Source organism: Parambassis ranga, chromosome 21, assembly GCF_900634625.1.
Source record: "Parambassis ranga chromosome 21, fParRan2.1, whole genome shotgun sequence".
Lineage (NCBI taxonomy): Eukaryota > Metazoa > Chordata > Actinopteri > Ambassidae > Parambassis > Parambassis ranga.
In genome coordinates, this window is record NC_041041.1 from 2,837,509 (window position 1) to 2,865,259 (window position 27,751).

At 43.1% G+C, this 27,751-nt stretch overlaps 1 protein-coding gene across 2 annotated transcripts in view; it reads left to right on the forward strand.

Moving 5' to 3' along the window:
• The first annotated feature begins 1,765 nt into the window (after positions 1–1,765).
• Positions 1,766–27,751, forward strand: part of itgbl1 (integrin, beta-like 1) — a 32,454-nt gene continuing 6,468 nt past the window's right edge. Inside the window, exons 1-9 of one of the 2 annotated variants that reach the window (XM_028393706.1) lie at positions 1,766–2,037; positions 4,821–5,023; positions 12,196–12,342; positions 12,469–12,591; positions 13,306–13,446; positions 15,837–15,977; positions 16,934–17,080; positions 22,243–22,359; positions 27,215–27,361. In XM_028393706.1, the coding sequence (XP_028249507.1) occupies positions 1,946–2,037; positions 4,821–5,023; positions 12,196–12,342; positions 12,469–12,591; positions 13,306–13,446; positions 15,837–15,977; positions 16,934–17,080; positions 22,243–22,359; positions 27,215–27,361 (1,258 nt within the window). In that variant the 5' untranslated portion in view covers positions 1,766–1,945. The remainder of the gene's footprint in view (positions 2,038–4,820; positions 5,024–12,195; positions 12,343–12,468; positions 12,592–13,305; positions 13,447–15,836; positions 15,978–16,933; positions 17,081–22,242; positions 22,360–27,214; positions 27,362–27,751) is intronic. The other variant, XM_028393707.1, reaches the window with a different exon arrangement.

Here is a 27,751-nt window from a genome sequence, read left to right on the forward strand (position 1 = left end):
TGTGTGGGAGAGCGCGGGAGCGCGCAGGTTGCAATCACATCGGCGGTACCCCCGCCAGCACATGCAGCGGCGGCGCGCACCGTTTCTACGGCAACGCCTCAGCTCCTCACTCTGCTGTATCACAAATATATTTACATTGGTTTGCTTTGCTTGTTTCTCTTATGGTGAACTGATCACTTCCGGCAATCTAATCTACTGTTTTTAAATGAATTACTTTAAGTCTGAGGGAACTTCCCATGCATCCATCCTCAGTTTGAAGACAGGCCTATATATATGTGAAACACTTTATTCAGTGAACCTATTCCAGGAGGGTCAACTATCAGTATTAACTATAAAAAACCATACATTAAAAATTAATGGAAGCATATAAAGTTTTAATAGTGAGGAGGAAACTGATCTAAGTAGGGCGGCTTTAAAGCCAAGCGGTTACATTTTATTTGCCATAGTCAATTCAACTGTGGAATAAAAGAAGTAGTGTCTGATTAAAAACCTCGTTTAAAAAAGAAAAAGCTTGCTCATTCAAGTACTGATGTTTAAAATATGCCTGGGCAAAGATCATAATTCTTACTTCAAGAGTTGAAACATTTGGTGTCATCATCATAATCACGTGATTATTATCTGAAACATTAGGAGTCTGCTTATTTATATATTTGTATATATGGTATTTTATTACTCAGATTTCTGATCATCAGTGAACCATCCAAGAAATCTGAACAAGGTGTTTAAAAGAAACACCTGTAACGCCTGGTCAGTATCATGGTCTCCTCTCAGACCAGACTATGCTTTATTTGAAATGTAGACATGCGGCCATCCTATAGAAAATCACATTTCTGCTGCTGGTATTTATGATCTCACTCTTTTGGCTATTACCCAGATTTTATGACCGTATATGAGGGCAGGGACATACATGGTAAGTTGAGATCTTCACCTTTTGGGGTTCCTGCCTGGCACAGCATCCTCATCACCACAGAGGCTGCACCTGGTCTGCAGGTTTTTCCTTTATCTGTGGACTAAACTTTCCTCCATCTGGAGAACAGGCTCACTGATCCTTTTCCAGGGGGGGAGGGGGGCCATGGAGGGCCTTAAGGTTAAGATCTGGAGGTGCTGATCCTCATTCCAGCTGCAGGGAGGGGAGCGTCATAGCCACTCACGCCAGGGCGTCAGATCGACATCATCATCTGCAAAAAGCAGAGATGTGACCAAAGAGTCGTCATTATAAGAGCTATGCTATAAAGCCCACTTCTCAGGCTGACTCTCTTGCATGAAGTCAGAGTCATTTACTCAGATCAGCATATTTTGGTAGATGTTTGAAGTGCACTTGTATTAGTGTTACTGAGGGTCATTCCATGTGTAATAAAACAGCAAATAACAGGTGTTATTAACATGAAATATCACTCCATTCTGTTATAGTGCTATCACAGTTTGACGCAGTGAGCAAACTGCATGGAATCCGGCCACTGTTACTGTTATTATTCACACCTGCTTCTCCGATCGTGTTATCCAAACATCTTCCAGGAGAAAGGGTTGACTTTGGAGCTCATTTGTCATCGATAACATCAAAAGAAAAGCCACACCACAGAGAGATCATCTGGAAAAGGAAGGGGAAAGTGAGACAAAAAAAAATTAGAAAAACAGTCTGCTTCTAATTACATCTCAAAGTGGTGACTTAACTTTTTATTTTGGCAGTTTTCCCCACTCCAGCTCCTGCCCAGGACTGTGTCTGAGAGTCAAGACTAATCAAAGGCACTTGTATGGAGAGGACTGTTGGCCTCTGAAGGGATCGAGCCAGTTCAGGCCAGCCTGCTGCTCCTTCTCTCCTTCTCTCCTTCTCTCCTTCCCTTTCCCCTCTCACTCTCTCTCTCTTCCTGTCCTGTCTGTTTAAGGAGAGAAAGATTGGGAAAATTCCTTCAAGCTACTTTACTTCAGGTTTCCGTGGGATTTAAACATGCACACTGAGGTTTTGGTGCAGTCCATGTTAGTGCGGTTGTTTCTGATCCTGCTCTCCACCGTTGAGGACTCTTTGTTACAGTCGGCGAGGTGAGTTTCCAAGCAGCTTTTGTATTTTCTTGTTTATTTTTGGGGAAGTCTGCAAGAGGGAGGTGAAGAGTTTTGCTGACAAAGGCTGCATTTGGAGAGTTCAATGTGGGGAAACTTTACAGATAGAGTTGGCACTTGCAGTTTTCTGTGCAGTTTTCTGCGTTGCTTTACTTTGCCGATGCTGCAAGTTACAGAGTAAAAGTCTCCTTATTTAAAGTTGTATGTAAACTTTTTTTTTGTACAATCATCAGCTGACGTTGCGCAGCGCTGTGATGACAGCTTTGTGGTTTTGGAAGTTTTAATGACAGTTTGGCAGGAGTGAGATGCATTTCACAAAACTTAAAACAGTCATAATGTGAAAGAAACTGATAGTAAAGTGGTTAAAACATACAGAGGAGTCCTTTCAGTTCTGCTGCTCTAAACTCTGCCATATGTTTAACTCAGCCACAGAGGCGGTGTTTACTCCAAGCAGGTGCATGCTGTGATTATACTGCATATGTCTTACTGTACAGCAGCGACAAAACCCACACATGTTATACAGACAGCATCAGCTCCTGAGAATCCAGGTGATTACAGTGTTTCACTGGTGCATATCCAAATAAACGCCTTCTTCTTTTTCCCTGCCAGCTTTGTAATACAGTGATCTGGCAGTGTAAAAGGCGTAAACACTGCGTAAAGAAGGGATACTGTGTGAGCTTACAGAGGAGCAGAGCTAAAGCTCAGCTCACACGAGAGTCACGGAGTAAGCAACTTCATGGCTTCACCTGTATCCACAAAAATAAAATAATATCATCTGTGGTTCAGAGGACCAAACACCCTCAGCACAAGACAGTAGAGGTCATATTATATTTCTGAAATTATTTGGATGTTATTAACAGACTGAAAAATACTGTGGTCAGCTTAGTTTAGCCGGTCAGTGCCAGCAAAGTTGACTTTGAAGCTGAAGCTTTGAAGCATTCAGGGATGCAGTGATAGCAGGTAGCAGGTCTTATCCAGTTTAAGCTTCATCTTGTGTCTTTTTTCAGTCAAATAGGAGGAATAAGGACATTTAATTTAAAGTGAAACTGCCTTAAAGGTAGGGTAGGAGATTTCATTCTGATGCACTTTTTGTTAAATTAGTGTAACTTCTCTTTACAATCCGATAGCAACCAATTAGTTCGACAGTTTCACACTAAAACGAAGAATATGAATCATCTGTGGAAGCTATAAAAGGCTAAAAACATCAGCCAATCCTCCGGGTGGACCCTGCGCAGAGTATTGGCTGGTTGTCACTCTCTTCCTGCTCTGCGCACACCAGAGAGGTACGTGCATGATGGCCGAAGTCACAGACTGATTAGGAGGCGTGGCTTCGGGGTGAACTCCGAGAGAAAGGGGCGTGTGTTTACTTTCGAAATCTGGCTGACTCTCACTGAGTTTTCAAAATCTCCTACCCTACCTTTAAGTAGTCTTTCATTGGACAATTACTGCAGTGATTCATACATTTCAACTGGAGTAGCTTCTCATTTTTTTAAACGACCACGTCTGAATACATACAAAGATGATTCAGAAGGAACACAATATTAAAGATGCAAGATCACAATGGCAGGATTCACCAGGATTAGACTGGGAAACAGCATCAGACGTCATCTTCATACATGAACCGGCCATCACAGAGGGCAGACCTTAAGCCCACCCCATCAATACAAAACCTTGGAAGAAAATCAATGCAACTGAAACAAATGTTGTGACATTGCATGAGATTATTGATTAATTCGGCTAGTATTAACTAGGAAACAGGCAACTAAACCCCTACAGTGTCAAGCTCACTTCATTTCTACCAGATGAAAGACCTCCACTGTCATTGTCTTCTTAATTCCATCCTCTGGATTGCATTACCCTTCATGACAAAGCCCCACGGTACAGAAACTGAATCAATCCACAGAGCCAAACAAACCTTGACAGCAGCAATGCTGAGCAGATGTAGCAACACTGATGAAGATCAGCTGAGGGTGGAGCAGGATGGGAAGAGGAGATCAGATGGTGGGGTCATGATCGTCTGCAGGAAGTCTTTGAGCTTTGTCATAAGGGGGGTCGTCAGAGTGCTGCCTGAAGGAAGCACCACTGCTTGAAGACTGTGTGAAAGGGAGCTTGTATAACCTCTTCCTGACACGGGGAACACACACATTCCATGTTTAATCTTAATGGGAGTGTCAGGAACATTTGAGCTGTTGATTGTTTGAAGTGTGTCTGCTTTTCCTAAACTGGACAGCTGGTCGGCATGAAGAGAGGGCAGAAACAGAAGAAGAATGTCAGGCAGCATCCAAATGAAACAAATCTGACTGGGAAACCCTGTGGAGTAAAACATTAAGTACAGCAGCAGCTGCTGGGCTGTGCTCAATGGAAGGTGAATTTGTTTCTGTGCAGTTTGTTTGAATGTTTAAGCTGTGTGTGAGAGAGAGTGATTCAAGGCGTTTGTTTTTTCTTGATAGAGATCCAAACAGACTGGTCGTGCACTGAGAGGTTACATTCTTCCCAGTCAATTCTTTTCAGACTTTGTAAAATCTAGCTAAAAACTACAAACAGGGAAAGAATGAATGAATGTACTGAATGTGTTCATCCCACTGAGATCTGACTACAAACATCTTGAACAGGACCTTTTTTGGATGTGTGAACTTTTGCTGCCATCTTTAAGCCAAGGTATTTTCCCCTCTGAATCTGTGTTCCCCACAAACACAGGTGGCAACACACTTAACCTTTGACCTTTCCAAAGCTGCAGATCAACTGACCTTCTTTCTTCCTCCCAGCCAGGCAGGCGGTGTGTGCAATCTGTCCACGGAGTCAGCCTTGCGCCGGTGCCGGACACCTGATGGCAAGATCTGCAGCGGGAAGGGAAAGTGCGACTGTGGCGTCTGCATCTGCGAGGCCGCGGATCCGGGGCGGTTCTACGGTCCGCGCTGCGAGTGCCACGACTGGGTCTGTGCTCTACATAATGGGAAAACGTGCAATGGTAAGAAGCCAGTTTTAAGTTGTGTGCACATGGCTCTGCATATTTTACTGCTTGTATGGTTGTTAGCGAGGGGTCAGTAAGTGATGCAGCAGATCTTTTTACTGCGGAGAGTTTGGCAAATGGACTATCCAGCTGATGTTTAGTGCCTCTTTCAACCATGTGCAGGACAAATGGAAACCATATTTCTATTCTATGCTAGTTAGCCAGAAGAGGAACTAATGTGTCACACTACAGCAAAAAGTACCTGAAGATTCTACTACGGTACATCTGGTCACATTTTGTTGTCTGCAAGCCAGCATACTGTTTGTGTGGGTTTTACCCACAATCCTTAGTGCAGAGGATGGTATGACTGGGCTGCTAAGAACATCTATTATCAAACAACAGCAGCACACACATATTATTCAGTCACATCTCACACAAAAGAAATGGTGAATGTGACCAAGCCGACGTTGATGTTGTGACATCATGGCATGACCCAAATGGCAACTGAGAATGTTGGCAGCGACAGTCACAGTCCTAATGTAATAAAAAAAAGGCACATTATAAAAAAAGCCTGTAAAAAAGACAGGAGCAGGCGTACTCATGTAACTGCCTGCTCTTTTTGAGGGAGGCAAAGTTTTGACTCATACAAAATCCTGCCAGATTAGAGCAGATGATTTCAAATAAAGAGGTCTGTGTTTGGGAGCTGGAGTGGCAGCTTCACCTGTGCTCCTTCCTTTGTTGCAGAGACAGAGGGGTGCAGCAGGATTGTGTCTTTGAGAGTCCACATTGCCTTGGCAGCACTTCAAAGGGTTTCATTGGTAATAGGCAGCTGGTTGGTTCACAAACGTTACCGAGGTATTAGCTTCTGTTGGGAGGCACACAGCTTTGAACTTACCCTGGAATTTACAAGTTCTTGGAAGAGCTGAGTCATGGTTGGCTGGTCAGTAGTTTTTAGAGAGATAGAATTGACGACAACTAAAGAAGTTTAATATAACGAACCATACAGTCGTGTGATTTCTAATGAATCAAATGAGTAATTGTATCTATTGATTACTCATTTGATTCTCTAGAAATCACACGACTGTACGGTTCGTTATATTAGAAGATAGTCAGGTCTTGGTGGTCCTCGTGGACCTTCCTGAGAGAGTGAAGTAGCACAGAGGCTATTCCTGCCCAATTTTTAGCATTTATTGCATTCATTTTGCACTGTTCTACAATAAATAAACTTAATAATCAAAGGTTATTGTGATGTTGTGAGAGGCTGGTCCCTGCAGGTGGAAAAGAATTCTCATCTTTTTGTCTAGTGGTCACTGGGCTATGAGTGTCAGGGTTTAATGGAGATAGGTGTGCATCCAGAACAGGTCTAATGGAGATATGTGTGCATGTGTGTGCATGTGAGGGGCAGAGTGATTTATTTGTGTAGACAAGTTGGCTGCTGTGAGGAGCTCATTATGGTTCAGCAGTCTGGAGCGAGGCCCTGCTTCAGCCCGATAATGGGGTTTCACTCACTGATACGCAGGCTGCCAATGGAACCTTGATGCATCAGAAGAGAGATGGGTTTTCACACCCACACACACACACACACACACAGGATCAACCTCATTCTACTGGTTTAACACTCCGTCCACATGTGCAAACACACACAATGATAGCCCTGTGTGGATCCGGGGCCCAGCAATTACATTCAAAGCATATTGAAAATAAGACCCCTACCTCAAAGGCCCTGCAGCAGGCATGGTCTGCTGTCTGAGATCAGCTGCCAATTTCTTTCCCTGCAGCTCCCTTATCTCAGCCTCTCACAACTGCCCACTGATAAGATCCAATAGATTTTTTCCTGGGGGATAATTTGTATGTTTCTTTTCCAAAAACATTTGCTTGCTTGGTATTAAGATGCCCTTTCACCTCAGATCCAGCTGGACACTGGGTGATTTCTTCAATCAGGGCAACAAGTCAGGCAAGATGACGATGTGCTTTTAAAATGTAATTATGATTTATTTGCAAATTATGAACCATTCGTGCAAAGTGATTCTTCTTACTGTGCTGCCTATGGTCAGTGTTGGGGTAGGTTTTCAAACTAGCTAACCTTTGACATCAAGATTCACATGTTCTTCAAATCAGAAAATCCAAATCCAAAAAGAGGCTTGAGAAGGAAATATCAAACCAGGTGTTTTCCTGTAGTTATAGTTGTTAAATAAAACCATTTTGGGTTTTACACTACTCAGTCTGGATTACAAACCAACATTATAATAATGTGTTCCATGATAACACTGTAAATAGCATCCGTTCTGCCACAGTGTTATTTTTAACAGACCTAGAACCCGGTGACACTGCAGCTTTAGTTGACTGACTGTTGATTTTGTGGAATTCACATAAAGCACTTATGCTGTCATGTGTTTTTCCTCCCACACACACACATCCCCTTTTACAGCGGAGCAACTTGATGATGACCTGGACTAACATCTGTTCACCAACTGTGTAAAAACGTCCTGTCATTTCACTCCACACTTTGTTTGTGGCTCTGCTTAAATCGTGTTGTTCTGTTTGGCTGTCCTCCTGAGAAATAAGAGCAACATCTCCTCTTAACAGAGTAGATAACCATGTTTAGGCTGATGGAAGGAATCCCAAGTTATTCTGGAGTTATGTCATTTCTGTGATAACTCTCCTGAACATCGACGTGGCAAACTTTCCACTCTTTTTTCCCTTCATTGATGAGCTATGTAAAAACTCTCTCCCTCACTTTTGGGGCTCACTCTGAACTGAACAGTGTGATTCTGTGGTATTTTATGAGAAGCTTGTTGTGTAAAATCATCATTTAAAGCTGTAAAATGAATGTAGCAGAGCTCAAAAGACAACATCTACCTTTGAAATGTAGTGAAGCTGAAAACAAATCAGCTTAACACTTATAAATGCCTCAACATTTTATTAGGAGACTACCTGAATAAATTATTAGTTATTTTTTTCAGTTGAATGTGTGTTTTTCTGAAGCCAATTTGCATAAGAAGAGAGACCGGGGGGGGGGGGGGGGGGTGTGCCTGGGAGTCAAGATGTCCCATCAGTTAATCTGCCACAACCTTTAAAAGACCTTTAAAATGGTGGCTAACATGCTAATCAGCCTATATATTCGGATTTCCAATTTATATCCAGATTTAGGTCATTCATGACACATCATACATGAAACATGTGTCAGAACTCGTCCATTTATTTTGTTATTGTCAAATCTGCTATATGTGCTGGACATACAGAGAATCGAAATTGCGTTACCCTTCACTCCGCAACATATAACATATAACTAAAAACGTAAGATAAATATAAAGTGTAAAAAAATGTACCTACAATGAGGCACACACAAAATACAAGGCACACAATGACGGCACAATGCAGTGAGTGCAAAAGATGTATAGTGTCAGCATATATCTGAGGTTGATCAGATACTGCATGTTGTCAACAGTGTGAAAGCACTGACACACCTAAAATATTAAGAACACAAGAATCCAATTTAAGACTTGACACAAGTTGGACCCTGGCTGTTGGAAGGTTAGCAGTGGAAAATGTTGTGAGTCAGTCTTGCTACACGGCTGAACAGAACCTTACCTTTAAATGAACCTCTCAGCGAGCAGCTATTTTGCATCTTTATTAATGATTAGTTTCTTTGATTTTCATGAAATGCTCTTGATGCAGCAACAAACGGGGGTCAACAGTTCTTGCTCTAACCACCACTCAGCACCCAGCCACAGAGCAGAACAATCTGTAAGTTTATAATGCTGGCAGACTTTATCATGCACACATGTCCTTCTCTCTCTCTATCTCAGAGGAGCAGTTGAAATGGAGAGGGGCTCCAGCGGTGGATGGCTGTTCTGGGGCTCTGTCAGAACAGATGTTAGCCTCTCCCTCTGTATTTTCTCTCTGGCTATATAGATTTTTTTTTTAGTGGCACTGTTCTTTCCATGGCTGTGCCTCCAGCCTCCGTGCCCTCCTGTCAGAGCCAGAGAACACCCACCCAAAGGGGGTTTTATGTCAGCAGCACATATGTACTCACTTTGGCCAGCGCTGTTCCAAATCAAACTCCTCCAGCTGTGCTGTTGTATTACATAAGCTTCTAATGTAGCTTCCAGTATGGACACATGATCTATCTAACGAATCGTAGGAGAATAACTGTGCAATGATTTCCCAAAGAGAGGAAACAAACAGTAAACAGGGAGCTATTACAGCCCATTAAATTGTTCATCACTGATTTTTTTCCAGTACATATTTTGATGTGCTCTCGCTTAGATATTCTGAGATTTGCCGGGCAGTGTGCCTGTGTTATGAGTCACCTAATGAATCCAGTGTGAGGTACAAGGAGGAAAAAAGCCACTCAAGTCTGTCCAAGTCCACTAGTGAAAAGGCCATTTTGATTGGGACTCATTACGACTCCCATGCTGTAGTAAACAAGTGTTTCTGCATTGCTGTGATGCTGAAAAAGGAAAAAAAATCACTATAGAAAGTCACTGATGTTACCAGTGGAGGTGAAATATTGTAAAAAAAAGTGGACGGATGAAAGCAGGAGCTCCCTGTTTTGGGGACAGCACACAGAGAATGAGTTATTACCTGAGACAGGTGTCTCCTACATCTTTTCCACAGAACACGAGCTGACGTGCTGTCGTTTCATGCTCCACAAGCCACAGGGAGAGGGAAGCAGGCAGGAATAATTACTCACTGAAATGAGTATCATGTTATGGGGGAACACAATCTAAACAAAGGAAGTGGGGAGATGTCATTTGGTGAGTAATAAATGAGCACAAAGACGGTCTCAAGGAGTTTTCTTGATTTGCAGAAATGTTGCATTCCTTGTAAGTCATATAATTGCTCTGAAATATTGTGTAGTATACAAACCTGCCTCTTCATATTACAGTTTTGTTTATGATTGAGAACAAAAAAAAAGTTCAATTCTAAGCCTGAAATTAGTCTGCTGCATGCATGAGTCACCATCCTCTCCTCATCAGCCGTTAATCACGGTAACGCTACATCACCTGTTATTACTGCCATTGATGCTGGCACAGATGCACCCCCCCTCCTCTTTCCAACCCTGATTGGATGTATCTGGGCACTAGCCGCGACCTGATTGGCTGGGCGCGCGTGTCCGTCGGTGGAGCGTAGGAAGGACCCTGACACCCTCACAGCTCAGAGAATTACAGCTCAGGAAGCACCAGAAAACATAAACTGTCGACAGACAGGCACCTTCCTACCCACATAAATTTAGGGCCTAGCAGACAAAGAGGGCCATTTTATATGTCAAAGTGATTGTCAAGTGGAGATTAATGGGGGGCTAGTGGGTGGCTGTGACTTTGTAATATTCTGCAGAATTAAGTTGTAGGGTGTTTAATCTAATTCTGACTTACAACTATTATGTGCTTGTCCCTTTCTGCTTAAATCCGAAAAGACATGTCCACAATTACAGCTCTGTAATCTTATTCTTGTTCAGGGGAGCATGTACAAATTCCACACAGACAGGCGACAGCGCTAACCACTGCACCACCCTGAAAAAGAACACGCGGCACATATTTCTCCACCTCTCTATGTGTTTATGAGGACGAGACCTCACTGCAGGCAAAAACAAAACAACTCATGGTGTCAGGGGGACTCGGACCTCAGGTTCCTGAGTAAACGTCCACCATCCTCCTCCTTACTCGGTCATGGAGCTGTAATGGTTAGCTGGACAATCAGCCATGTGTTCTGGTAGCACAAACGTAACCGTGTGTCATATCTGGAAGACGTATTATCAACCAAATGTGACGTTTTTCTTACGGACAAGTGGGTAAAAGTGCATGTCGGTGTTGATAGGAAATAAAATTGAAGGTTCTGGAACACGGTGTAATTGAACTGAAACCATGAACGTAGTTATGTATTCTTGGTAAATACATAGACTAACATTATATGAAGGGAAAGAATGATGTAGGACAGTGATAATGCAACCACCACAAGTGATGATGGCCATTGCATGGGATGATAGCAGTCAGGTGATAATAGGGATTCACCAGCCGTTTAAAAAAGATGATAATCATACATACTGAACATATAAATGGAAAAAGATGATAATCATACATACTGAACATATAAATGGGTCATTTCCATTTATATGTTCAGTATGTATGATTATCATCTTTTTTAAACTGGGGTGATAACATCAGAAATTGGTGGTTGTGTGGAACTTTAAAGGTAGGGTAGGAGATTTCATTCTGATGCACTTTTTGTTAAATTAGTGTAACTTCTCTTTACAATCCGATAGCAACCAATTAGTTCGGCAGTTTCTCATTAAAACGAAGAATATGAATCATCTGTGGAAGCTATAAAACACTAAAAACATCAGTCAGTCCTCCGGGACGACCCTGCGTGGAGTATTAGCTGGTTGTCACTCTCTTCCTGCTCTCATGATGGCCGAAGTCACAGACCGCAGCTCGTCTTCAGGAAATGCGCGTCCATGTGATTGGGAGGCGTGGCTTCGAGGTGAGCTCCGAGAGAAAGGGGCGTGTGTTTACTTTCCAAATCTGGCTGACTCTCACTGAGTTTTTAAAATCTCCTACCCTACCTTTAATTAAGATGGAGGTGGTTAGAGCTAAGTCTTACAGGCAGATTAAGAAACCTATGGAGATACAAGATTTAGTAACAACCTGTTATTAATACAGTTCATTTGTGATGACCAATCCCTATGCACGGATAGTGGCAGGCTATTATTGTCTATAAAATCACACTGTCAGCGGCGCAGCGTTCTTTGAATTTGCACTTTCCATTATTCTTTCTTTATTTTCCTTGAACCTATCACCGAGCGTCCCCTGAGACGTGCCGATAATGAGAAGAGACAGGAGAGACTCACATGTTGTTAATGACTGATGGATGGCCCTTGAAAAGGACACCACATTTACATGATGAACGAGTCGAGAGAATGATTGAGCATGACATACAAGGCCCCTCACTGCTCCATGCAATGAGAGCAACATTTATAATAACTTGGCAACAGCCTTCATTTGCATCATATGTTTCGTCCTGTATTTTATATATATCGCTCACTATGGCCATCAGTGGGAAGAATCCTAACATGTGTGAAGATAACACTCACATGCATCCTTGTGTGTGCAGAGTGATGCGACACAGCGACTGTGGGCATGCTTCTCAGCACTGATAAACAGCTTGTGGCATGTTGTGTTTCCCTTCAGACCGTGGCTACTGTGACTGTGGGATGTGTGAGTGCGATGAAGGCTGGTTCGGAGATGCCTGCCAGTTCCAGGAGGAGTGTAACCTGTCCAACAAGAAGAGCAAAGAGCTCTGCAAAAACCAACAGGGGGTGGTCTGCTCCAACAGAGGTACTGCCACCACACACACAAACACACACATAAAACAAGTTTGGGATGCTGTGGATACATGATTAAGCACTGGTACACAGAGGATACACAATGTGAGCTGATGTCTAAAGCCGCTTTGTTACACAGGAACCTGCCACTGTGGAAGCTGCATGTGTGACAATATGGACGGCAAGGGTTTGGTGACGGGACGCTTCTGTGAGTGTGACGACAGCGAGTGTCTGGACGAGGACACTGGAGAGGTCTGCGGAGGTATGCCCTGCAGCTGCTGACTCACTGCTCCCAAAAAAAAACAGACCTCCACACACACCTCAGTCTAGCATCTGGTTATTCAAGGACTGTCCATCCTTGTCATTCCTTATTGGCCAGCTTGTTGCTTTATGTGTTAGCAGCTGTCCTACCAACTGGAGCAGGTCTATGTTTGAATTCCAGAAACACTGTCACTGTTTATTTGCTGGCTTTGAAGGTTTTTACGGGACACACACACACACACACACACTGTTTTCCTTCATCTGCTACATAATGGAACAATAAATTGAGTTTTCAAGCACCTTATGATTATTTTCATTAATTAGAGACCCTTGTATGTGTGTAAACACCTGCCCATGCTACACAAAGTGATTTGGGATGTGAACAGGCTTTATGTCTCCGCTGGAAGTTAGCCAGACACTTCCATGCTTTATCACTGTCTAAGCCCATAGTATGAAAACATAAATAGCTGTAAACAGATGGGATGATTGTTGATTTACCTTCGTTAGTGTTCTCACAAACACCATGTTTCCCATCTTTTTATGTCTTTTTCTTGCGATCGGTTTTAAAGGCAAATGGCATTTGTACATTTTAAAAACAATAAAAAAGAAACACTGTCAGCATTTCTCCCCATTTAAGTCATAAAAGGTATAAAATAAAGAAATGTCTGTCCAAGGAGAGAACTCATCAGCTGTTGCATGTGTATTCTGCTTCCAGGCCATGGCCAGTGTTACTGTGGAAACTGTTACTGTGCTGCTGGTTGGCATGGAGACAAATGTGAGTTCCAGTGTGACATCAGCCCATGGGAAAGCAAGCGGAGATGCACATCTCCAGATGGCAAAATCTGCAGCAACAGAGGTCTGTTTACCCGCTTCAAAGTCAGCATGTACCTCCTCACAGTCTGGGATCCTCAGAGGATCTTTAATCTATTATTTCAAACATTAAAGAGAGTGTTGTAAATGTAAATGACACGATATAAACACAAACTAATTTATGTTTATTTGTTTAGTATCTTGAATATTTTCTATTAGAGGTTCATGAAGCCGTAAATCATAAGAATGACGAGCATGATCGTGCAGGAAACATCCATGTTTCAGACCTACTATACAATCCACCACCATCATGAAAACAATTTCAGGAGAACTATGTTGCTAGGCAACGGGAGACAAACAAACATTCTAAATGGGGTCAAGTGCATTTCCTGTCTGTTTGCTAGGAGTATTAAGAGGAGGAAAAAGATATGGTATTTTTATGTCTGTTTTGTTCGTTCCTCTTGTTTTTTCCCCTGAAGAGGAGCTGTTATTGTGTCTGTTTGTGTCACTGTGACAAAACATTATATCGTCACCTCAAGATGCAAAATGCAGCAACAGAAAATAAAGTTTAACTACGTATATTTGTTTAAAAATGTTCAACCAGCTGCAGAGCTGTGGCATACTGTAAATTAAAATTAAAAATGAAAATGTAATATATGACATATAGATGTACAGATGAACAGATAAAGAAAAAAAAGATCAATTCTACAGGAAATATTCAGAGCTTTGCGGTAAGGCAGTCAGAAAATTGCTTCGCTAACCTAACTCAAGTGATCCTGTGGGATTTCAGTGAAAATTAATTACAGTGGGCTGGCTAAGTGGTGGGGTGAAATGGAAGGCTACATGGACAGAGCCACACTGCAGAGCTGCTTAAGTGCACAACCGACAAAGCATGAACAACATGGTGTACTGGTGGCCCATCGTACCAGAGAGACACCAGAGAAAAGAACAAAGGCTGCAAATAACGAGGAGTTTATATTCAGTTTATACTAACATGCAGGAAATTTGACCTGAATCACTAAGTTTTATACATTTAACTGAGAATAAATTTATTATCAGAAATGTTAAATCACCTGTTGGTGTGGTTCTCTTACATCGTCCATATTCCTGCAGACACCAAGAACACAATTGTTATATTTGTTCAAAATATTTATTTAAATTAACCCTGTTACTCTACAGCTCAGTGACATTAATGGCAGGTGGTCGCAGTCTGAAACATCACCACTAGATGGCATTAAACCTGACAAAGTGGTCCTTTAATGTAACAAAATTTGTTTAGCTCAAAATCAAAAATAATCAGTGTATACAGAAAAACAAACATTTAACACTGGCACAAAGAAAGAAAATCACATCATTAAGAAAGCCATACAGCTGTGCTCGAAACTGGACGGATCAATACTAGTATTTTACCCTCGCTCTAAAACTCTCCTGCATCTTGTCAACCTGCTCACACAGGCCACACAATTCAGTGATTTTAACAGGAATAATTCTCCGTCTCACTTCCTGTGTCACATGCAGCCATTTTACTCTGGATTAATCCTGCTTTAAGGCACCATGGTTATAATTCCTGGTGATTATCAGTGATGGATTAAGGAAGATGATTACATAAGAGGGGTTTGATTTGATTTCATCCTCCTGTATAGATGAAGTGTTTTGATGTCTTCTCACCAACGTTCATGTGAATGTTGTGACTGACAGATAATTCAGCTTCACCTTGTTTCAGCCACATCCTGCCAGAGGCCAAACACATGCAGGATTTCTGAGATAAAATGGCTGCATGGAGGATTTGTGTGGAGATGGAGGCTTCTTATCATTGACAAAGAAAAATAATAGTCCACATTTATAGATCATAAATGCAATATTTAATGGTGGGGGTGAACATTTATGAACAGTAACGTGTGCATCTGCTCTTGTAAAGCTCAGAAGTGACATTTGTGGCATAGGTCTATTAATCCAGGACTCCACGGTTATGAGGAGTGGTGTGAGGGAGAATGAACCGAGGGCCAGGGGCCAGACATGCGCCAGCCGCAGCCCACAGGCCTGCCAGCTGGCCCGGCTCCCCTGGGGTTCCCCGTGCTCTGTCACTGCTGATAAGAGAAAATGGGATTTCCGCTGGCTGCCGCTCAGCTGATGCCCTGGCTGAGATGTAAAACAAATGAGAAGAAGAGAGAGAGACAGACAGACAGACAGAAAGACGTAGATAAACAGATAAAAGGGAAGAACATTTTTCACAGAGGAGGAAACAGTGTTTATCCTGCTGGCTGCAGCCTCCAGTCAAGTAGAAAAATATATCGTCTCGTCCCCACCTACATGTATGAAAGATGCCAGAGAGACAGTGATTTGGGTTTGTTTGGAATGTCTTATTCCCAGCTGAATGTATGATTCAGTATGAATTTACAGTGGCCTGTGTGTGTGTGTGTCTCTGGTGTGTGTTAGGGACCTGTGTGTGTGGGGAGTGTAACTGTTATGATGTAGATCCCTCTGGTGACTGGGGAGACATTCATGGAGATACCTGCGAGTGTGATGAGAGGAACTGCCACGCAACATACGACCGATACACAGATGACTTCTGTTCAGGTCAGCAAGCTATTTGTGGATTGAAATTTTACCTGATGTCATGTTAAGATTGTTTTTTTTTCTATTAAACCCCGTTCACACTGGGGAAATCAACACGGCTAGAGCGGGATTCGGGTCGTATCTGAATATATCCGGATAGTTTTTTACTGAGTCTGAACAACGCTAATCGGGATATATCCGGATAGATCTCGATCGATCGAGTGAATCCTGCTAGCAACGTGATACTTCCAGTTCACAGGGACAGTGTCCGGGTCGCGTACAAAAGCCGTATGTAAACTACCATCGAACTACGACAGCTTTGCCCCAAGTTACTTTTCAACAGGGCTACAAAGGAATAAACTTTTTGAACCTAATTAAAATGAAAGAACGAGCGACACAGGACAAAAAAAACGAATGACGCATGTGCACACGTGGCCTGAACGGACTCTGTATATTACGAGGCGCCACCCAGTGGTTTGGAGGACAACAAACAAGCCGGATTAAGTCGGATTAAGCCGGATTGAGCGCTGACACGTGTGTGTGATAGCCAGATTTGAAAAAAGGTCTGAATGTATCCAGCTTAAAGGCGATCTGGATTCAATCCTACTCTAGCTGGATTGACTTTCTCCAGTGTGAACGGGGCCTAAATGTGTTTTCTTCTCTTACTTTTAGCTGTAACTACAACATAAATGTGAACTTTTAATGTAAAATACAACTTTGCATATAAGATATGGGTGAGAATTTTCTTTTCCCCATTTCTCAGAAGAATTAATGAAGAAAAAATATACAGACACCACCGTGGTGCATAGTTCATTCATTATTTCTGTACCAGAAAACCACCTCCACTGTTTTCTTCTTCCTCCTCTTCCTCTTTCACACCATCTTATTTTTGCCCTCCTTTTAGCCCAATATCCATCCACCCTAGCTGCACTCACTTGATTTTTCTTCTTCTTCTCCTCCTCTCTCTTTGTTGGCAGGTCATGGCCAGTGTAACTGTGGCAGGTGTGACTGCAAGGAAGGATGGACAGGGAAGAAGTGTGAGCACCCCCTCTCCTGCTCCCTGTCTTTGGAGAGCAGCCTGAAGAAGTGCAGAGGAACGTCCAATCTGTCCTGCTTCGGACGAGGTATACCTGGTCTTTCCAGTTGCCATGGTTACCGCAGCAGGCCTTTACACTGACTGCTCTCACCTCTTGGTGTAAAATAGGCCATTTTTCAGTGTTCCACGTCTCTTAACCCATCCTTAAGAAGAATCAGTGTGCCCATCAATAACATGTAAGAGCATCTTTAAGGCAGCAGTTTCCATGACATGTCATTGTTATACAGCGTTGTGTGTTTGGGCTGCAGCTTATTTGGTGAGGTTTGCGTGCACTGCGATGTCCTCATACATATGTATATGTGTGCAGGTTTAGCATGAGATAGATTAAGGGGCACTTTTTTTGCTGGCAACAATGTAAGCCATGCCTGGAACAAACTCCCTCTCAGTGGAGCAGGCTGCGGGTCGATGTGTCTAGATTTATTACAGTGCACAGTACGCTTCATTAGAGGCCCGCTGGATGTAGGAAACTTGTTTTCCTGGAACCTCCAAATGCTAGGCTTAATACTTATATTAGATTCAGATACTGAGCCAACACCAACAAAACAAAGGTCCAGGTTGTGCTTGTACCAGTCATGCACCCCCCCCCCCCCCCCCCCCCCCCCGAGCCTGTTGATGGATGGCAGCGAGGGGAAAGTGGGAGAATAACATATATATTACGTCTAGAAAACCGATATACACTGGAGGCTATGATGCAAACATCCCTAATATCACCAGGATTTGATGGAAATTGTTGAAGCGACAGCGTTATAATGCCACATTTTCATATTTATTTATCGCAGAGTGCTAACCAGGATGCACCTTTTCTCCACCTTTTCACAGTAACAGCACGGACAGGTGACCGGCCAAGCATGCAATGAAATCAGTAACTGCCATGCTGCTACATCCCCCAACACAACTGTTAATTAACATTATACTGAACGACTGCAAATGAACACAGCCCAGAGCTTCTCAGACCACAAAAGGAGAAACAAACGATTCACCTGTTCCAAAGCTGCGCTGTGTGTGCTACAGGCAGTGGGCTGAGACGACCCTCCAGGTCATATCAATAATATGCTCTATTAAAATAAAATACCATGTAGCTAATTTGGTGAGGAGAAAATCACGTTTTAATTTCTGAGGATGCTCACAGCTCCAAATACACATAACATAGGAGCCATGATGTGCACACACGATGAGGCATAATTAAAAGCTAAAGCTAGAAGCTTGGCAGCAGTGACTAAATAGTGCCTATGTGCACATTCAGCCCATAGACTGTCTATAAAAATGGACGACGTGACTCCACCTCCGCTCACTGTACAAAAGTGAGGCCAAAGTATATGTTGCAAAAAGTGTGTGTGAGTGTCTTCAGTTAACAATGCACACTGATCCGTGCATTGTTCAAAAGTGCGCTCCGGCCATTTGTTAATAAGACAAATCGCTGCGCTCATCGATAGAACACAATTATGTGTCTTCTGACGAATTCCTTGTTCTTGGATTTTACACTGATGCAGCAGCCTTAATCAATCAGCCTTACAGTGCATTGTTCGGGGCGCCTCTCCTCCACACATTTTGCTCCGAACACAGATTTGTTGCAGATTTCTGATCGGTACCTGGGAGCGTCTTTCAGGAACAGGTACACTAAAGCCTGCTGGATTCTGTCGGTCTCAGTGTAATAACACAGTTGGCGGTGGACGATGCTATACGAGGACACACAACCTTCTTGGACTTTGTGCTCTGCAGATTTGTCGGGGGGTTAATGTGAGGCAATGATTTCATGTTGCATTTGACTGTGGGGGGGGGGGGGGGGTGTATGGCTTTTTCAGCCGCTGCTGTGCTGCAAATGGAAAAAACAGGACTGTTGTCCGCTGTATGTTATTATAGCGGCCATAGACATCCCTCACACCAATGGCTGAGAAAGCTGCTGATTAGATCAGGCAGGGCTGCTACCATGGAGATAACTACATTAAAAAAAAAGACGACAGCAAGTGCACCCTCAAAATAGAACCAATTCGGTGTCCTTTCAATATGTATTAGTTATTCCTTGTGTTAGGCGGACTTTGATTTTGACGGCCTTAAACCAAAGCCACAACAACAGGAGCGAGGACACATTGCTGCTCGCCCTCACATAATGAAACAGCCAAAGATTAACTTGTGCAGGGCGAGTTAATTAGCTTTAATTCCTCCAGCAGTACCTTTAAATTATCTCCAAATGCTGCAACAAAATGGAACTTTAAATTACCTTCTGCAAAAAGGACAATTAATGGCATTCCTGAATGCCTCCTTTTTATAAAAACTGTGTTTTTCTTTACTCCATTCAGTTACATTTAAAGTCACCGGCCACATTTCACCTTGAATTCTTCTTAGAAAATGGAAGATACCATTCTGGAGACCCGGAATTTCTCTGCTGAGGCCAACAGTTTATATCAATTACTTGTTGGAAGCTTTGTCTTCATGTCATAAATTCACAATGACTGCCCCTCCTCTGTTATTAGTAATAAATGTCTGAATGCACTATTCATTACCTCCGCTCACAAAGACAGAGGAGGGAAACTGTCAGGGCGGTATGTGGCTATGTGTGCATGCATATCTGAGTGTATTTTGCCCGTTTGCTTTGGACGATCACAACAAATGACTCTAAAGATGTGATCAAAAACGCAAAGGGAGGAAAAAAAAAGAGGCAGGAAGCGGTGTGGGAGAGGGAGGCAGAGAGGGAGAAAGTGAAGGAGACAGACGCAGAAAATCACTTAGGCATGGATGAATGCGGCTGGTACAGATGGCAGCTTGAGCGGAAAAGCCTTGAAATTTGAAACAGTGGCTTCAGAGCCCTTCTTCCTGAGAGATGGAGACAAGGCGCTTGTGGATAGCACATTCTTTATACTGTGGTATTTCCTCAAGGAAACACCTGCTTTCAACATCTTTCTGCTGATTCTTGGGATTCCTTTCGCTGCTCTCTCCAGAGTGGCCTCAAGTAGACATTAACTATTTGTGTGATTGTTAATATTTAATAGCATACACCTTTTGCATTATCTGAGGGATTTCTTTGCTTTGTTTTTAATCACATATTTTTGATATTACTTTACTTCTTTACTGAAGTCTGACAGGTCTGTTTGATAGGTGATGCAAGCAGACACATGAGCACAGAGGGCCCCATCATTAGACCATGACTAAGCTTTCATCTCTGGTCACCCCCAAACTGCAAAAATGAATTTGCGGCCCCCTCAAATGCATTTATTTACACATACAGATGTGTCCAGATGTATGAAAATTGAAACTAAATTGTCTTCAGCTGCTGTCTGCTGACGTGACATTGCCATTAAGGTGTTGTTTACCCCACCAGGGATAACAAATGCAACACCATCAACACACAGTGGTGTAGATGGTTCAACGACAGCAGAGATAATCAATAAGGCAGGGGTGTTATGACATCACCAGTTGCTAGGGTAACTGAGTCCCCAGAGCAGATGGTGGTATCTTGAATGTGAAGCAGAGAGAGAGAGAGAGAGAGAGAGAGAGAGAGCTGCACTTTGAATGTGAGGTCGTAAGAAGTGACAGTGATGTGACATGGACAACAGCCAAGTGGTCGTCTTTTATATTCATGTCTTGCACTAAATATTGGCACTAATTTCCCTCACTGAGTCATGAAAATAATAAAGGCAGGCATACACACACACATTATAAAGAGGTTTATGGTGTTATTTAGTGGCACTAAACACAAAATGTACCCAGCATGGCTACAAAACAGTGAAATACTCCGAGTGAATAATGATGAGCAAAGGGGACATACCCGGCTCAATAAAAACAGGAGGGAAGGGAAAGAGAGGCGCTCACTGTGCTGTGTTACAACCATCAGTCTCTGCAGAGGTGGGAATTCCTTTTGTGCAATTATTTTTCTGACTCCATGGGTTACCTATTTCCAGGTTTATTTTGCGTGTTGTGTCAGTGAATAGGAAACTTAGAGGTGACTAACTGTGCATGTCCTGTGTCTCCAAAGAACAGAGCTCTGTAGTTAACCAAAGATGAATACATAATATTTAATAATTTGTTTAGAGAGATGTAAATGTGTAGAAGATGTAGGCCATGAGAGCTCAGCACTGGCGTTTTTTTGGCGAAAAAGCGTTTTCTTTGCCGGCTGCGAGCGTTCCTTCCTGCCTGCTCTTTTTGGTGCAAATTGACTCATCTAGATCCGCGACACAGCTCCAAAGTAGAACCAGCGCGTATCTGTCGCAGAGCAACACGTAGCTTCTTCAACCCTTCAGCTTTTGGGACACTCTAATGTTAGGTGTCTGGTGTAAATACTCTTATTGACAGAAGTGTTTCACATGTCTTTATGTAGTGCTGTTCTACCTACTTAAAGGCACACAAAGTGCTTTATCCTGCTTCACATTCACCCTTTAGTTCACACAAGCACACACAAATACATAAATGATGTGTAGCTACCAGCAGCAACCTCAGGTTAAGGGTCTTGCATGCAGCCAGGGCTGGGAATCGAACCTCTGCTCTAATGCTCCCAAGCTGCCCATGAGGAGACAAAATCACTTTTCAGACATGAGATCTGGTGAATCAGGTCTTGACACCGTCCGATGTGACAATTGCATTTCACCGTGGGAGGCTGTGTAAGATGAACCTCAGCAGAGACTGCAGCAGGATTGAATATTTTTGCATTAATATAAAAAACTATGTGTATTTGGATGCATCTATCTATCTATCAATATTAAGAAAAGACTGTAAGGCAGTCTGGGAAGAAAAGAAACCAAAGTCTTGCAGAGTGTTTGCCTAAAGTGAGCCTATAAGGGGTATAACTCTGAGCTGCCTGGTAAAATGATCAATGTGCAGGTATGCTGCACACCTCCAAAGATGGCTCAGGAAAAGATTATGTTATTCTAATGAGCTTCACCATTAGCCGGCACACTCACTCAGTAACCTCCCCTGTGGCCTTCTTCACTGGCAGCTCACTGATTGAAGTGGGATAGCAGCATCTTGAGTTGTGTAGATGTGGCGCCCGTGTTGGTGTTTATTAGAGTCATTTAGATATGAGCTTCTGTGGAATGTTGTCAGGCAGATTAAATTCTATTTCAAATTAAGTGCAGTCTCCTAAATATTAGGTTGAATAAAAAAAACAACAGGTGATTATTCCACCAAGACAACCACACAAAGACACAACTGTGCTACAAAACACCGCCCAGATGTGTGAAAACGTCTCTGTTTTTCTAGGTCAGTGCCAGTGTGGACAGTGTACTTGCCACCCACCCGGGGACAGCCGCGTTCATGGCAAGAACTGTGAGTGCGACGACCGTCAGTGTGAGGACATCAATGGGGAGGTCTGTGGAGGTGAGAGCACACATACACCCACCCACAGCAACACACCTCTGTGTCCATTAAGGGCTCTGTAAGTGATGTTAGTTACTGCTTTGGCTAATTTAAAACTGCAAAACAGCCTTTTGCTACCTTGGTCCCTGCGGCTAATCTGCCAAGGAGGCACACAAGGACACAGCGGCAGCACCAGTGGAGGGTTCTCCTTCTTATAGCCTGGTGAAGAAGAGGGCGGCTGGACTCAAACATGGCAGAGAGAGCCTGGAACATGACCCCATGTCTTGGAAGGCTGGTCACCATCTTGACTGATCAATGAATAACATGTCCCTACATCGCAATAGGAGCTGTACATCTTTCAGGGATGTGTCCATGAAGTCATCCATTGAGGACCAAGGTGTCGGTCTACTGGATGCTGGAACTCCTTGGTTCGATTAGATGTCAACGGACAAGCAGACATTTTTGCCGAACACCTTAAGATATTTCTCTGCCTCCCATGGACACATGGCCCAAATCCCCTGGGATGCAAAGGAAGTGCTGCCTGTAGACCCCTTGGACAACAGTCAATCTATGACAGGGACCAACAATGCTGATCTTTTGAAAAGGCTACAGGAGAAATCCAAGAGAAACCAACAAGAACACTGCATCCCAAAGTAAGACAAGAAAAGACACCACCCTTACTGAAACTATGCCAATAGCATGTGTGTGAATTTGAAGATCAATACAGAGAGCCTATCTGCTCTCATTGGTATCCACAGGCACAACCCTCTAAACCCACAAGCTCAATTTGTGAGAAATGGCTCTGAGGCTTTGAAGCTTCTGTTTGAGGTCTTTGGGTAGTTTGTGCTCTTAATTTGAGCCATTTAGGCATAGCCACTGTAATAGATAGATCACACTAAAACATTAGAGGCTTGATTGAAATTGATGTTTTCCATTGCAGATACTAGAGCTAACAGAACAGAGGAAGTGAGATGAAGGGAGTGTGCGGTAGAACTGTAGTGCAAATGAAGAAAAGAGGTTGTTGCTACACTTAAAGGAATGGAAAGCAGGCCTAATGAAGAGCTTCCAAAGGATAAAAACAAACAGTTTATCCATGCAATGGTTTCTGAACGTTTTAGAATGAGGAGGACCTGACAGTAGAAAGAACACCCGATCAAATCTCACTTATTAACATTAATGTGCACGAGTCCATCAGGAAAGTGACTGCTCTCAGTAGTGATGCATGGTGGTGGTAGTATCATGGTTTGGACCTGTTTTTCTGCATCTGGGCTTGCAGAGAACCCTCATTTTTCTTGTTCAATAAAAACCAGTGGGCTGTGCCACTTTGTATCAGTGGTGCATTGCAGCATCTGAGGGTAAATGTCTCTTTTAAAGTGGGATGCAGTATTTATGTGAATGGATCACTGGCACTCGTTGTGTGCTGGGCTTTCCAGAGACAATACTTCATGAGGCTTCTGGGGAGAGACTGTCTGAGCACCAAACACCAACGCAGCAACACACACAGACACATAAAGTACACTCCCACCCACACATAGCACACAGTGAGGCTGACAATTAAGTCTGTATACTCACAGGCCTGCAGAAGGTATTGGCTGTACTGAGAGTCTGAGAAGCACTCTAAACAAGGTATACCCAGAGTGACAAGTAGGGATCAAACAAAGAGGAGCTTTATAGTGAGAGGGTTGTAAGAAACTTCCAGAGCCACAGTACAGTACAGTGCAGTCAGTGCCCCCTGGATGTTTAGAGGAGACAAGTGCAAATACTTCAGTCCTTCAGTGTTAACTGGCTTGTCAGTCAGCTCAGCCCACACTCCTCTCTCAGGGATTTTCTCCAAACACATAGAAACAGATGGAGAAGCTGAAATATTCACTTTAAACACTGTGATTACAGGAGTCTGTGGCCCTCTCGGGGCACCTTCTGCATTCGGATGGTAGGTAGATGTTTGTCTATTGGACAATTATGGATATGTGCCCACAGCAGCCAGACTCAACCAGCAGTGTTTTAAATGTTTATATAGCTCTGCATCCTGTGCATGTACAAGCTCTCCGTCAACAGGTTAGCCATGAACATTGTCAGAAAGGTTTGCTGCAAATGTAATGCGTTAGAAAGGGTCCAGTTTAATGAAAACATGTGATCTCTTCCTAAACATAACCATGCAAAAATAATAAACCCCCAGACCCCAGGGTAAAACTGTGGAAACCCATCCACCCCTAACTCTTCTTTGGGAACATTGTTGATCTTTTGACTATACCTGGAATCGCAGACAATCATCCATCCATTCTCAAAAACAGCCTAATCCATGTGGCCTTCTATGTGGTACACCTCCAATTGGACGTGCACATTTATCTCAATGTGTAGGACCAGTGACTCCACTGTGAACCTGTCCTGAATTACCAAACTTGTCATCTGATGTCAGGAAGTAAGCACCCTATGGTAAACTGATGATGCTTGTATTTACCAGCTCATCCTTTTAGTCATTATCCAGATTTCATGACCAAACGTGTGGGTAGGGACATGGACCTGGCTCATCTCCATCTTCACAACTACATGCCTGCATCACTGAAGAGGCCACACTCAGTACAGTCCATTTTGCTGCCCACCTTTTGTAGTCACTGTAAACACGAGATGATTTGACTCCTTAGCCTGGGACAAAGATTCCTACTTTACCTGGAAAGAGCATGCTGTCCTGGAACATGGTCTCAACCTTTAACCTCTGGAGGATCTGATCCTTATTCAAGCCACTCAACTGACCCTGCAGATCCTCCTGCGCTGGTGCCAGAAGGACTGCACAAGTCAGAGGTATGACCTCCCGGTCACAGCCCATGGCTACACCTCCACGAAAACCCAGAATGGGTCTGGCTCAGACCTTTAAATATCTACACTTTAGAGATATAATCATGAAGGTTGACAAGTGGTATTTAAAAGTCTGAAACTGTTCATTATGTTAACCCTGGCAGGACAGGACAGGGCACAGTGTTTAACCAGATTGCAGGCTGCAGGAGTCAAAGCTCTGCTTTGCTTTCTCCAAGCGCCCGACACTTAGCCAACATTAATCATGGCTTTTTGCTCATGTCCCACTAAGACAAATATATACTTGGGCCTAAGAACCAGGACAATGAGACAGTCCAGAGACCAATCATAACACATGATAAATAATGTAGTGGATTAATAGCAGCGCCTATTTCCCTGCAACATATCCACGCTGCTAACAAGAAGAAGCAGTGGAGCTTGCTTGGTTCCCATTTTCTGTATTAATTAAATGCCTGGTACATATAATGTGGTTACAGAGTATGTTCTGGAACACTGTGGATTGTAGTTAACCACACAGAGGTGGTGGAAGAACAGGGAGGTTTTTTTTTTCCGGGTTGGTTTCACAGTCTCCTCCCACTCACAGTCCACGTCTGAAGCACAATGCATGCTCTGTGACAGCCAGGTGCAGACTAATTGAATGAGGGCCAGGCTGCTGTTCCTCCAAAGCAATTAACTGCTCCCCCAAGCTGGCTGATTGAGGCAGCCATGCATGGCCTGCCATGGCTGCCACTCCACTCCATCTTAGACAGAAGCGGTAGCTGACTTTCATTTATAACCTCCCACCAACACAACCACACACACACACACACACATTCATTCTCTGATTGATTAAAACCTCCTGCAGCACCAGGAAGTGAGGTAAGGCAGAGCCTGAGAGATAGTGAGGAAAGATGGACAACATTGATATATTATGTAGCCTACAGCTGGAGAATGATCCATTGCTTCAAGTTTATATAGCTGATATTTACCTCCTAAAGTTACTCAAGATTTGATTTCGCTCTCACCAATTTTCTCAGAGAAACTCGAGCAACAAAGTCTGTTTAAAGGGACAGGAGAGAATGGGATCGTCCCTGTAGTTCAACTTGAATAGTTTAAAATGGTGGGAAATATGCTCATTTGTGCATAAGGTACAGTTACGATATCCATTTTTGATAAATATGCATATTTGTACCAGTGCCAGACATCATGTGCTGCTGCTGTTGAACAGTTCTTGTAATTAGTGCCTTGCTTGGTGAATCAGTGAGACATTTTTTTTCAACAATCGATATGTATTCATATGTGCATGTGGGTCTTGAATATGAGTCGAAGGGGCTGAATTGAACAGCTGTTTGACTGGATCAATACACCTCTACATCAAAGAATCTCCAGCAGCACAGTATGGATTTACACTGATGAAAATGATGGAAAAATGGTGCACTCATTACCACCTCTTCAACCTGGCATCTGTTACGAGATATAACATAAAGGAATCAATCAATCATGCCACCTGCCTCTACATGACATGATTTATATCGACGAGTTATCCGGAGGTCCCGTTGGAGATGAAGGAGGGCACGTTTGTTCCAGTGCTTGTCAGGTCCACAGTGATGCTAACAGCTATTAAGGCATCCCAGCAACCAAATGCCTCTTTCAACCAATTAAATGTTGCTTTGGTGTGTGTGTGTGTGTTTTCCTGCCATTCCCATTCTTTGTTTTTCATCTCTCTCTCTCTCTCTCTCTCTCTCTGAAGCGCTGCAGATTTATTAAGGACAGGACACGACCAGTGATGACAGTTCTTTTCATGTCCCCTGGGGAGATACAATAAGCTCGCTGCGTCTCTCTCATCTTGCTGCAGCTCTGCCTCCTTGTACTGCCTATTAGTGTCAAGGTTCCATGTCTGCACTGTCAACTTTCTGTATTTATGTGGGTTTTTTTTACCATCTTTTTGCTCTCCAGTGGCATTTCAGTCTCAACTTTTGCTGTCTGTGAATGCTTTTTCTTCCTCTGTATTTGCCGTGTTTTCTCATGGCCCTGCTCCATATTCTGTCTCCTTTTAAATGAAGGCCCTTCTGCCCTCCACCGCCAGGTCACGGTTACTGTTCTTGTGGACGGTGCATCTGTGAGGAGGGCTGGTTCGGGAAGCTGTGCCAGTTCCCCAGGACTTGTGACATGACTGATGCCCAGAGCAAGGAGGTTTGTGAGACCGCTGATGGAGTCCTGTGCAGTGGAAAAGGTGAACAAGATATATACTTTTTCTTTTAAACTCTCAATGTTGCTTATAAGAGGCTGAATAAAAGTCAATATGTCGCTGCCAAGACTGACGTCAAACCATGAACATACATACAGAAACAGACAAATACATACACTTATATATCAAACCCTCTCTTAATACTTAGGGTTAACAGCCATATTGAGTTGATCTAGACAGAAGAATCGTTTATAGGTGCTTGTTTTGTGGGTTTACTGAAACATTTCTCTTATATTTTATGTTTTATTTGTATCTTTTCAGAGGATGTCAGCTCATTAACGCTCACACAAGCTCAAGCAACTGAGTTTTAAATAATTGATTACTAGAATATTGCTTTAAATGTTTACAGATGATGTCCCTGCTTAGTCTAAGATC